The 12,741-nt window shown below is 47.7% G+C and overlaps 1 protein-coding gene across 1 annotated transcript; it reads right to left on the reverse strand.

Moving 5' to 3' along the window:
* Nucleotides 1-10,655, reverse strand: NFKBIZ (NFKB inhibitor zeta). Its single transcript, XM_070581979.1, has 12 exons — nucleotides 10,090-10,655; nucleotides 8,038-8,177; nucleotides 7,497-7,527; nucleotides 7,272-7,375; nucleotides 6,400-7,175; nucleotides 5,613-5,718; nucleotides 5,105-5,251; nucleotides 4,850-4,913; nucleotides 4,390-4,559; nucleotides 3,418-3,528; nucleotides 3,122-3,289; nucleotides 1-1,419 (listed from the first exon to the last, which is right to left on the reverse strand). The coding sequence occupies exons 1-12, from the start codon at nucleotides 10,346-10,348 to the stop codon at nucleotides 1,366-1,368; spliced, it is 2,130 nt and encodes a 709-aa protein (XP_070438080.1). The 5' UTR covers nucleotides 10,349-10,655; the 3' UTR covers nucleotides 1-1,365.
* Nucleotides 10,656-12,741: the final 2,086 nt, after the last annotated feature.

Here is a 12,741-nt window from a genome sequence, read left to right on the forward strand (position 1 = left end):
TAGTATTACTCAATCAATGTTTATTTAAAACCATGCATGAGTTTCTCCATGAGTCTGAATGGACTAGTTCAATCACAGCCATATTTTCAGATACCAAACAGCTATAACTATCTTTTGTCCACAAGACATACTGGGTCAAACAATGTGATCGATCCACAGCTTCTCTTTTTTAACAAGATTTTAACTATAAAGCTGATTAGTCAGTCAGCTGCGTGTGAGACCTCTCATTTTAAAAAAAAAAAGGTTTTTAAGGAATCAAATTTATTACAATGAATTAGTGTGCAATCAAAGCCAAATATGCTCCTCAGGGCATCCCAGACATAAGCAAGATAATATTAATAGGATAACGTTACTAAAAGACAAAGCATTTTTTTCTGAATGATAATATAAAATGTCATGGCACATGATCATTATTTGATAACAGAAAACCAGTATGACATGTTTCAATACTGACTTTTTGTTGTTCCTATAAAGGTAAAACAAAATTCCAACAGAGCCAGTAAATTATAAAGTCTAGAAAGTGAGCCACAAAGAGGTGTTCTCTGTAAGAGCATGCAAGTCCCTAAAAGTAACGTATCTGATCTCAGATCATGCGAGAAAGCCTATCTACAGCACACGCAGAGCTCCGTCAGCCACAGGCCACGGCTCTCCATCCGCTTCGTCTGCAGAGATGGCAGCTGGGTGATGACACAGCTCCTTTGAATGTGCATAACTTCAAAAAATAGTGACAATTCACTTGTTCTTTTCTATTTTATTGATTTACACATTTCAAACATGGCCATGTTAATGACCAAATATGTACAAATATTTTAAAAGACAAAAATAACAATTATATACAGTTTGCAAAAATCAAATTTTACCCATGGTGCCTTTCATCTAGTCCAATGACCAGAGACCTTCCAACACCAGCAGTAACTATCGGGTACGCGTCAGGCCAAACGAAGCCTCCACACGACATCCAGATTGAGACTTTTCCTTTCAAATGCTTTCACTTTTCTTAAAAAAACATTTACAATTTCCCTGCTTTTAAAGTGGCAATAGCTACATGAGCAATGCCTAATGCCACAAATCAAAGCCTTTTCCTACCCAAAGCTACTGTTAATTGAAGTCAACTTTACCATTCAGATTAAATCCAGATGTCTGGAGCCCAGATACCTGGGGATGAAATATTAAAATCTGCCAAGAGGAATTAGATATTTTTCTTCTTTTCTTTTAATATAACCCACTATATAATAGTGAACTAAATATGTTTGTTTCCTAGAAACAACTTACATTTGCCAATACAGGGCAAATGGTCTATGTACAGATACATCGGGACTGCCTAACTGACAGTGAGTGTTGCCGACCGGCTCCAGGTCAATGGAACTAATACGGTGGAGCTCTCTGCTGAATGGACTTCCCCTTCAGGATGCGTCGGATCTGGAATGGAAATAAACAGCATTTGTGAGGTTTATTTTTTTATGGTCAAAGTATCATATTTCCTTCAGAGTTTCATTCCTTTCTTATACACTCTCCACCACTTCTGTCAACTTATAAAAGTAAGCATATACAACAACGTGTCAAGATTTTAAGGTGACTTAAAAAAAAAATACTATAGCTCCTTTTAAAGCTCATTACAGACCCCTTATAATGATCTTTTAGTGCCAGAAAGTAAAGTACTTCCATTAAAAATTATCTGAAGTTGAAAATCTCTAACAGCTTAAATAAGACCTATATTCCTTTCCCAAACCTTACTCCTGTTATTTGAGAACATTTAATAGAAGGCAGTAATTATGGTGAATGATGATATCCCACCTCTCCTGAAGTCAGCTTCAACTAACAAGAACCCACCTTAAACCCACACAAGTAAATCCTTAATACACTTCTAGTCAAAGAGTCGTCATGAAACCCAAGAACTGAACCCTCTGCGCATCAATTCTGCGCATCAGCGGATCCCAGGGAAGCCTCAGGGCTCATCCAGAGCCTCACGGTGGATTTCAGACCCCGGGCTGACAAATGTTATTATCTGTCTCTCTGCCCAAAGCACAGTCAAAGCAGCAAATTAGAAGAAAGAAGACTGGGGTAGGGGACACAACTGACAGCCAGAAGGAGACACAATGACTAAAGTCTGACAACAGAAGCAGAGGAACAGACTCTCTCCCACCACAGACAGACAAAAATACGCAGCAGAAAGGGGAGAAATCTGAGAACACTGAGCGACAAGCCCACCGGCTCTCCACAGCCAGTAACCCCTGCGAAGCTCACGAGGTGACGCACGCCACAAACAGGGAAGCAGAGGCAACTGGGGGCAGGAGCGTGCCATTTACTGTTAAGGCTGGTTCCTGCCCCTGGGACCTCTCTGAGGCCCCCTTTTCTCAGTGGAACTTTTACAGGGCAAAGTCTTGCTAATCATTAAGTGGTATCATCCACATGAAAGCTCTTTACACATTATCAAGAGATTCATTTTAAGTTATAAAGAGCTCTACAAATAGAGGTTCCTGTAACATTATAGTCATGATGAGGACGGTGAACCGAAGAAAGGCCTAAACTGCGTACCATATTATGAAAAGACCTACCCACAGCCACATCACCCTCATTTTCCCCAGGGGAAGATTTCCATCAAAAATATCCTAAGTTCTTAAAAAACTCAGTTCTTGTTATCAAGAAAAGTTGTACAGAGAAACGATTGTAACAGCTCATGTTTACTGAGCACTCACTACACAACCTGGGCCGAGCCTGAACTCTCTGCAGACACTGACTCATTTAATACCCACGGTATTTGAAGGCTCATCACTCACAAAGGAAAGACTCTCTTTCCTTGGTGTCTGCAGGAACCTTGGTGCCTCCTCTTTCATCAGCTTCCAAAGCTCAGACCATTCTGACTTACTCCAAGCCCAAGTTGGTGTCATGGAAAAGACAGGACTACCCAACCTCTGACCACTTGGGGTCCGCGGATAAACCCTCAAATTTCTTACTCTTCTCTTTGGAAACAAAGCAATTGATTCCACAGTGCTGCAGTGACCACTGTGGACACAGACACTGAGTGCACCCGCCTGACAAGCACCAGCTGGCCTCCGACCTGCACAACTTCATGTCCCTTTATGTTATCAAGCACCTGGACGCTCCCTTCTGTGGCCCTCACCTGCTCTCCCACAGGGCCGTCAGGAACCAAATGCACGGGCTGCTCGTTCTCCAAGTTCCGAGTACTTGGGTCTGCCCCCTTCCTCATCAACAGGCGGACTGCATCCAGCTGTGTCACCCGGTACTGCAGGCTGGCAGCAACATGGAGGGCAGTGTTCCCATTGTAGGCCTGAGGATAGAGACGAAACAACACCCGTCAGGAAGGGAGACTTTCACGAAAGCAGCTCACAAGCCTGAAAAAGGTGTAGAGAAGGTCATTCCAGCTCTGGTGCAATTACTGAAGCTTCCTGAAAGTACCTTTGCATTCACAAAGGACAGGCAACTGGGCAGCTCCAGAAAAAGGCGAATGAGCTCCAGATTGGCTTCTTCAGCTGCCAAATGCAGGGCTGTGCGGCCACTTTTACGATCCTTGAGAAAGGCAAGAGGGAAAAAACGAGCATCAGACACCGCATCCTGGAGATGCTTTTCACCCGGTCTCCCAAAAGCCTCACTCAGCCTGGAGACGCTTCGAGTGCTCCCCTCTCCCAAAGCCATCCTTAATCCCAAACGACATGGAATCTCTCAATCCTATCAATTTGCCTCTGTGCCTCTCATCACAGTCTGCCCTCGTACACGAGGTGGCCATAAACTGCAGGCAGACAGATGATACTGTGTTATCACGTATTGCGCTATAACACAATCAACCACTTATCACGCATTCGCCTGTGTTTGCAGACATGGTGGCCACCCTGCAGACTTATCATTAGCCCTGGCTCTCACCTCTTCTATCAGACAGTAAGCTCCTCGAGGACTCAAGCAGCTTCAGATTCAGGCATTTTGCCCCCGAGCCCCTAACTCAGTGCATTGTACACAGAAGATCCCCAGTAACTAAACCTCAAATTTAAAGAGAATATAATATTTTCCAGTTTAAGAAACAGAAGATTAAATCTAGATCTCTCAACGATGAAGCAACCCTTACAAAAGCACGGCCTTTATTATCCGAGTATGAAATTGGAAGCCAAAGGATAATATCAAGTATTTTCCTTTCAAACAGAGACTAATTTATTTCACAGCTAAACGATCTTTTAGATAATAATCCATAGATTAAAAGCATATCAAGAAACCAGATGAAATGATCTTTTAAACTCTAAGCTTCTTAAATATTCACATATTGCTACTCATTCCATTAATTTAAAAAGAGGAAAACAAGTTTTAATCTATACCTGGGAATAAAGTGTTTCCTAGAACCACCTTCCCCCATCCCACCTCCAAACTCCCCTGTGAACTTACCTTAGCTTCCACGGCTGCTCCCATCTGGATCAGACACTTAATGGTGTCAACCAGACTCTTGTTCTTCAGTAAAAGCTCTTGCACTTCAGGCGAGTGGGGCTGCTGATTCCTCTGGAGTTCGTGCACCACAGCGTTGTGGGCCACCACCGCACAGTGGAGGGGGGTCAGGCCTGGAGAAAGGGATAACAAAGCAGCCGTCAAGCACCCCATCAAGGCTTTCTGCTGTTCTGTAATTATAAACCTTGAGGACGGCCCCTGACGTGACCTGCAGACGGGCTCCACAAGAAGTGGTAAGGCAATCCGAATGCTCCCTCCCTCGGGTCTCAGCGCTGATTTCATGTACAGACTATTTCAGCTTTCATGACCTCCCTTTCTTCTAGGTATGAAACTTAACATCCTTAAAACTAAGGGGCCCCTCTCTACAAATGGGTCTTCACCCAATAAAGTTTCAGCTGCTTACCTTCGTAGTTAGTGGCCTCAAGATCCACAAACTGATTGCTCATCACTGCTCCCTTCTGAATTGCCTGCAAAATTTTAAAACGGACATCTGTTAGCAGAAGACAAGCTACACAAATACTTATCGAACATCATTCTGAGGAATGAAGAAGTGAACTCAAAAGAGATTACTGCAACCTGCAGCCTACATCCAACTTCTCCTGTCCAAGCCCTGTGCCCCAGCCCCATACCGGCGGAAGCCTGGCTCGCCGCCTCTCACCTGCAGCACCTGGGAGTGGCCCTTCTCGGCACACACGTGCAGAGGGGTTCTGCCCCAGCAGTCGGTAGTGTTCACCTGGGCCCCGAGGTTCACCAGATCCTGCACGATGAGGTGCTGGTTGGCAGCCACTGCCACCTGAAAGGCACTCTGTGGACATGCAGAGGAAAAAAATATTTTTTTTAAACACATAACACCACCATAACAAGGAATATAAACCTAGAATAAGACTGAGGGGAAAACCCACGTGGAGAAAATAAATCCTATCAAGAAGCAAAAAGAGACTATAACACAAGGAAACTAAAACAAGCTTAGGGTGCGGCTTTATGATACCAGTTAGTCTTTGGTCAAATAACTACAAAGTTAACGTTAATAACTTCAAGGCTGACGGTGGCAAAGAGTTAACAGCTCTAAGTTAATATTAACTAGAGTCTCTTGGTCTTGAGTCCTGAAGCAACCTCCACATAAACCTGAGACCGTCGGCCCCCTCTCCCCGCGCCCGCACCCTCACCTGTCCATTGTGCTCTTTAATATCCAGCATGTGGAGCGCATTCATCTTTCTTGCAAGGACATAGGAAAGTGCCCTTCTGCCTTGGGCAACAGCAATATGGAGGAACCTGGCAACATGGAAAGGAAAAGAGGTGAATTACTTTTGGTTTCACCACGTTCATCTTTTCTTTAAAATACTCTTCCTTTAACCCCTTTCTTGATAAGTTGGTGCACTCAAATGAAACCTTACAGAGCATAATTCTTCTTTTCTGCTAGGTTGGGAATCCATCTGAGTTGCAACAGGCGAGTGAGGCCACAAGAAATAAGAAGGCAGCGGCCACTTGAAGTCTACTATTTTCAATATTCACAAAAACCCTAGGAAGCAGGTATTATCATTGTACATGTAAAGAAACTGAGGCACAGAGAGGTTAAGTAACTTGCCCAAGGACACAAAGATGTCAGGACAGACTGTACTCAATCTACAAATCAACTCACAGTTGATCATGATCAACTAATCGTGATCCATTTTGCTCTACAGACACAGTCTATGCTGGTCTTTCAAAATCAATTATTCAAAGAAGACACATCTTTTCGTTAATTTAGAATAGGTAATCTTTCAGCCAGAAAAAAAAAAAACTTTCTTGAAATATCAGCTATCACTGAAGAGCAGTTTCTACCTACACTAATCATGTTGATTAGCCAACCACTTACTAAGGTCTAACTTGGTACACCCGAGAGAAATTCTGTGCCCACGACATCCAGCAAGGATGGCTTACCAAATGACGTACAGGAGATAAAGGGATACTCACGTGTCACCATCTGCATCCTTTGAAAGAAACTGGTCTTGGGAGATATTCGCCAATTTGTTTTCTTCCTGCTCCACTTGCCACTGAAAAAATGACTTCCCTAACTGTGTGGTGTTCATTGAATTTCTGATGATGTTCTGGAATGGCGGTGAAGTGCTTAAAGGGGCAGAGCCGGCATCGTGCCCCGCCATGGCCTCACAGGCGCCATGGGGCATCATGCTGAAGTTCTGCAGGTGGGCATCATTTTGGGGCTGAACACTGGGGGAAGTCTGAATGGGAAGAGCAACATTCTCAGATGCCCCATGACTACTTAGAAGGGATGCAAAACCTTGGTTTGGGCAGAACTGGGGTTCTTGACCATCGAAGAGGTTTGGTTCATAGCTGGGGGACTGGGAAGTTCTGGAATAAGGACTGTATTCCAGAGCTGGGCTGTGGGTGTAGTGCTGCTGCTGCTGCATGTTCTGGCTCTGTGGAGAATACTGGTACATGGAAGTCTGATCCAGCGTGTGCGGGGAGCTGCTGACTGGGAATGGCTGGTATTTCTGAGGAGGAGAGAAGACCAGCCCTCTGTGGAAGTCCTGACACTGCTCTTGTGGCGAGCTCTGAGGGACCACCACAGGGCTCATCCAGCTCACTTGGACAGTGTTCAGGGAAACCGGGCTGCACTCATTCTTAATGTTGATAATGTTCTGCAGCAGATCGGCGCTGCCGTCCTGTTTGGGTTCACCGTGGTGAACATCTTCCATGCTCTCCCCGGGCGTGGGTGTTTGAGGTGGCGTCTGGAAAAGAAGAAAAAGCAGGTTGTACACTCCCTTCCAAAAAACTCCAGGAAGAATTTCCGAAGGGCATCCAGAGAAACATAGTGAAATACTTACCAAAAATTGGGTATGTAACAAAGCTGGCCTTTTGCAAGCTGGTCCATCAGACAATGACTCAGGTCCGTTCCTCTTCGCACTGTATGACACCGTGTTCTTCAATTCTGTACCAAAGAAAGGAATACGGAATCTGGGATCATTATATTTGACAAATTTTGCCGATAATCACACTAAATTATTTTACTCTAGAGCCCCCATAATATTATGAATAGAAGTAACTCTTACCTGTGAACTGCTCTCTGTTCACACCTTGTGCCTACAAGGAAAAACAGTTTCCACTTTAGTGTGCATGAAAAGGTTTCCTGCTTACCATACATCAATAAATAGACTTATCTCTACCACTCTTTATAGCTTGCCATAAACCTTTGATAGAGTTAATCTAACAATATTTTATCTTAATTTTCATTGTACCTTGCAACTTTCCCCATTTTCACTTTCACCTTAGTTAACTCAGGTCAAGATGAAATTAATAAGGCCACTTGAGTTTTCCCCTTCTAGTCAAAATGTTCCATTTCAACTGACCCCCATTTATTTCCTTGTCCTCAACATGCCTCCATTTATTCATTCGTTAAGTTTCTCATGCGCACCTACCAAGTGCCTGGCACTGGGCTGAGTGACAGGAAGACGACAGACAGCCACAGAAATGTGCTCTCTCTCCTGTGGACTCTGCGGTCTACACAAGACCCACTGGACCCGGGTGAGCAGAGCACAACTCTGACAGGCTAACCTCCCTGTCCTTTGACCCAAAACAAAACCTAGGTACCACCTTAAAATCATCCACAGCTTGGCTGGAAGCCTTCTGTTTATGACTTCGGATATGCAGCAGTAGCTCCTTCACCGAGTTCTTCACGCGAACACCTTGAAAGGGTCCTCTCTGCTGCCTGCCAACCCCCATATGGGGCTCGACTGTCGGAAAGAAAACAAAACACATCCCGATTAAATCCCTTCACAGACACACGTCTTACTAAGCTGAAGGCACGGCTGGCCACTGCAGAAAGTGCCCAACCACAGACTGCAAAGCCTTTGCAACCCGTTCAGCTCAACGGCCGTGCATGTCGGTCCTCAGCCCCACTCAAGGGTTCCATGCAGCCTGATACCTTTCCCCACCAGGCACCCTAAGGAATTAAAACTCACAAAAATGCGACTTCAGGGGTCCCCGAAGCCAGCAGAGAAATCCAAATTAAGCCCCTCTGCCTCTCAGCCCTATCCCCCTTGGAGACAGCACCACAGGCTTGGCCACGCTGATCCTCATAAATCTCTAATTATTCTTGACCTTTGAAAAACCTTGGGGGAGCAAGGGATAAATGATAAATTTTTAGCTTTTCAAACCACAGGCTTTATGTCAACGTAGGAATTTAAAAGCCTGTTAACTCCACTCGCCTAAGAAGGCACAAAACAAACTTCCTCCAAAGATCGCAACGAACCGAAGCCTAACAATTACCAATGTCTTAACGCTGTTTCTTATCACTGCCCTCGGCTCATCTCCGCCAAGAAGGCTGCTGAAATCCTCTGAGCTTAAACACATTTCCACAGACGCACCCAGGACTTCCCCTCACCCACTGTTTTTAGAATTGCTCCCAGAGGCCTTCTAAGTAAAAAGGAAATAATCTCTTGTCATATTTAAACTTTAAAATACACTCCAGAATGCAGTCTGTGAGTACAGCATTCCACTTCTAACCACCACTATGTCACAACCTCTTGGGATGAGCTGAGCACAAAGTAAACATGTGAAAAGTCCGGAAATGAATAATTCCGCCGAGAGCGGAAACAAGCAATAAGATGGGACAAGAAACAATGCATAATTTGAACAGATATATCACAGACACATGAGAGAAACATCTCAGGGATGGGGCAAATTAAACGACTAGCTGGTTTTACCTTTAAGGTTAGAGATATCTCGCCAGAATCTAACACAGCATCTCTCCGGAATGACAGCAGTTAATAATTCAACGTCACAAGGAGAAAAATTCAATTTCAGAAATCCCCTCTGGCTATGTGGTAAACCAAGAAACTGGCAAAATAGTTTCAGCCAGATAAAGGCCAAATGTGGGGGGAAATAAACACACACACTTTTCGCATTTGCGACACACGTAAATACAAGAAGCACCTTATACAACCCAGGGGCTTAAATCACTTTTCTAAACGAAAACGAAAAACCACTTTTTAAAAATAAAAGACAACCGAAACGGGAGTAGCTAGCAACGGGAAACACCTAGAAGCGAAGGTTCTTTAAAACCACTGGTTACATTCTCCACCATTTGAGATCATCTACACGTTCTTCTGTCTGCCCGCAGTGGCATCCTGTTTTCCCCCAAATTATGCAACTCGGTTCCTTAAGACAAGAAACTAACCAATGATCCACTCCCCGCGACAGGCCGCCCGCCGCCTCTCCGGGCGCACAGGGCACAACCCTACACCGGGATCATACCGGGTTCTTCTCTTTAACCTAAAGTCCTTTCCCTTAAAACTTCCACAAAGACTGAGGAAGAACTCAGTCACGACCTTCAACACAGTCCCCAAACCCTCACCGCGGCTACAGCCTTTCACGAAAGTAGCCACAAGAAAGAGTGACACCTGCCCCCAGCCAAACCTCGCCCCGCCGTGTGAATTACAGCTTCCGAGGCTGTTCTTAGAAAAAGGAGAACATCTACAACATTTAGAAAAAGAAAAAGCACCGAACGTGGTTCACCCCCCGAAGTCAGCAGACGGCCGAGCCGCACGCGCCAGCCCGGGCCGAGGCCTCCAGCAGGCGCGCCGCCAACGACCCCCGCGCGAGCGCGCAGCGCCCCCGCCCCGGCCCGGGGCCCCGGCCGCGTACCTGGCGGGCGCTCGGCGCGGGCGCCGCCCCTCGGCCGGGACTCGACGGCCCCGCCGGAGGAGGCGGCCGAGGCGGAGGACAGGTCGGAGGAGTCGGAGCCGGGCGAGCCGGGCGCCGAGGGCCCCGCGGAGGCGCCGGGCGGGGAGGCGCCGTAGAAGTAGGCCAGGTTGAGCGGGCTGGTCATGAGGCCGCCGTCGCCGGCCGCGTCCAGCAGCCCCTCTCCGCCGCGGCCGTCGTCCAGCAGCTTGTCCACGATCATGCTCCCGCTCGGCGCTCGGCCGCCCGCTGCGCCGCCGCTCGTGCGCGCTGCCTCGCCGGGGCCTGTGCCTGCGACCGTGCCTGTGCCCGTGCCTGTGCCCGTGCCTGTGCCTGCGACCGTGTCTGTGCCCGTGCCTGTGCCTGCGACCGTGCCTGTGCCTGTGCCGGTGCCTGTGCCCGTGCCTGTGCCTGTGCCCGCAGCCGTGGCTGGACCGCGGCGGCGGCGCTGCTCCGGCGGCTCGGGGACCGACGGGCGGAGGACGCGCGGGCTCGGGCGCGCCGGCGCTGCCCGGCTATTTAACCGGCTGCGGGCGGGGACTAGGGCCCGCCGGCCCCGGCCCCGCCTCCGGATGCGCCGGGTTTCCAGTAAAGCGTCCGGGATGAGGCAATTGCGCCTCCGCCCGCGCCCCGCCCAGGGTGCGCGGGGGCCTGCCCTTCACCCCGGGACCGGCCGAGCGTCGCCCCCGCCCCGGGGGCGGCCCTGCCCTGCCCGCGGCGCGCTCCCGCCGGGCCCGGGCCTGCAGCGGCGGCGGGAGCAGGGGGGCCCGGCTCCCGGGAGCGGGAAGTCCCGCAGGTGGGCGCCCCGCCGCCCGCGCCCGCCCGAGGGAAGGCGGCTCTGGAAGCTTCCTTAAGGGCCGGGCTCCTCCAGAGGCTCGGAGCAGCCTCTCTCTTAATTTAGCGTTTGCCAGCGTTCCCTTCGGCAGGGTCCCAAACAAAGAGATGTTGAAGCCATTTTTCTGTTCTCAAGTTATAATCTGGGCAACAACCAAATTTTTTTGGCGCAGCCCGGGAAAAAAAAAGCAGAGCCCCGGGGGCTGGCCCCGTGGCCGAGTGGTTAAGTTCGCGCGCTCCACTGCAGGCGGCCCAGTGTTTCGTTGGTTCGAATCCTGGGCGCGGATATGGCACTGCTCATCAAGCCAAGCTGAGGCAGCGTCCCACATGCCACAACTAGAAGGACCCACAATAGAGAATATGCAACTATGTACTGGGGGGCTTTGGGGAGAAAAAGGAAAAATAAAATCTTTAAAAAAAAAAAAAAAAAAGCAGAGCCCTACACCCCTGGATCCTTCAATACTGGAACAAAGCCATCTTAGGCGAATGATAGATACACATACGTGTGCGTCTGTATTTATAGATATGTAAGTTCTTTATTCTGCATGACTTGACGTTGTGTCTGAGAAACAGGAACTTTGCTCTTTCCTATTAAATACCTTTTTTTTTAATGGACTTACCCATTTTTTTACTGAAGTCCTATTACTTGCTAAAACCCTGGCTGGGAGTTGGCAGGAGAAAAAGAGGAATGATTATGTCCGTCCTTTCAGGTACAGTAGAATCTTGTAAGAATGATAAGGTAAGTACACACATGCTATATATTAAACCGGTGACAATTAAACATCGCGAAGGATACAAAGTTCAGTGTGTCCTAAAAAGAAATACAAGTCCGGTGGAGGGAAAGAGGAGGTCATGAGGAAAATCTTTGTAAAGGAGATAAGCCCCAGAGGATGGGTGGGATTTCAGCCCACAGCATTTACAGGAAGAGTGACCAGCCTGAGCAAAGAATTGAGAAGAGTCGTCCTATGAAAGCTTACAGTCCCTTTCAGGCTAGTCAGAGGGAAGAGGCTAACATTAAATGTAAAAGGTAACTTAGTGCCTTTAGGTGGAGCACCTCCAGTGGCAGGCTGAGACACTGGGTCCGTCTTTAATAAACACTGAATGAACATGAAAGAATTTGGGGCAGGCAAAAGTAATCTGGAAGCAGCTTAGATGAGTGAGACTGAGGGCCCAGAGGCCATGAGGAACCACTGCAATAGCCCGAGAGAGGATGGACCTGACTATGCGGCAGAGGCAGTGTGTGGGAAAGGAAAGGAAACGGAAAGCAAGCAGGCTAGGCAGCATTGCCAGGGCAGAATCCACAGGTCCGGCCCGGTTGAAGGTGGGGAGCAATGAAGGGGTCCTAAGCAGGCTATGGTCTGGGGCCAGATTACCAGGTGAACAGGATGCCAGCTTCAGATCACAGGGAAGGCAGCAGAAGTAGGATGTTAGGGTTCCAGGAGGGAGGGAGGGTGGGCAGGAAGGAGGGAGACAATGAGCTTGCATTGTTACTCAGTATGAAACCCTGGGGGGGGGGGGGGGGCCTTCCAAAGTAAATATTTCCTATTTTCTCACAAGTGTATTGCCCCCAAAACTTCTTACTGCCTCTCCCTTCTCCTACTTTTTGGATTTTAGTAACTTTTTCAAAAAATAAAAAGGAAACAACTCCCTTGATGTATTTGCAGAAAATACAAGGCCCCGGTAATTGCAATTCCTCAGAAGCCAAAAATCACTTAAAAGATGCTCCAAATGAGGTTTTGGGCTTTCTCAATAAAATCTATTTGGATTTTTTTTCCTCCCCAC

The sequence above is a fragment of the Equus przewalskii genome, chromosome 18 (genome assembly GCF_037783145.1).
Source record: "Equus przewalskii isolate Varuska chromosome 18, EquPr2, whole genome shotgun sequence".
NCBI classification, from domain to species: Eukaryota; Metazoa; Chordata; class Mammalia; order Perissodactyla; family Equidae; genus Equus; species Equus przewalskii.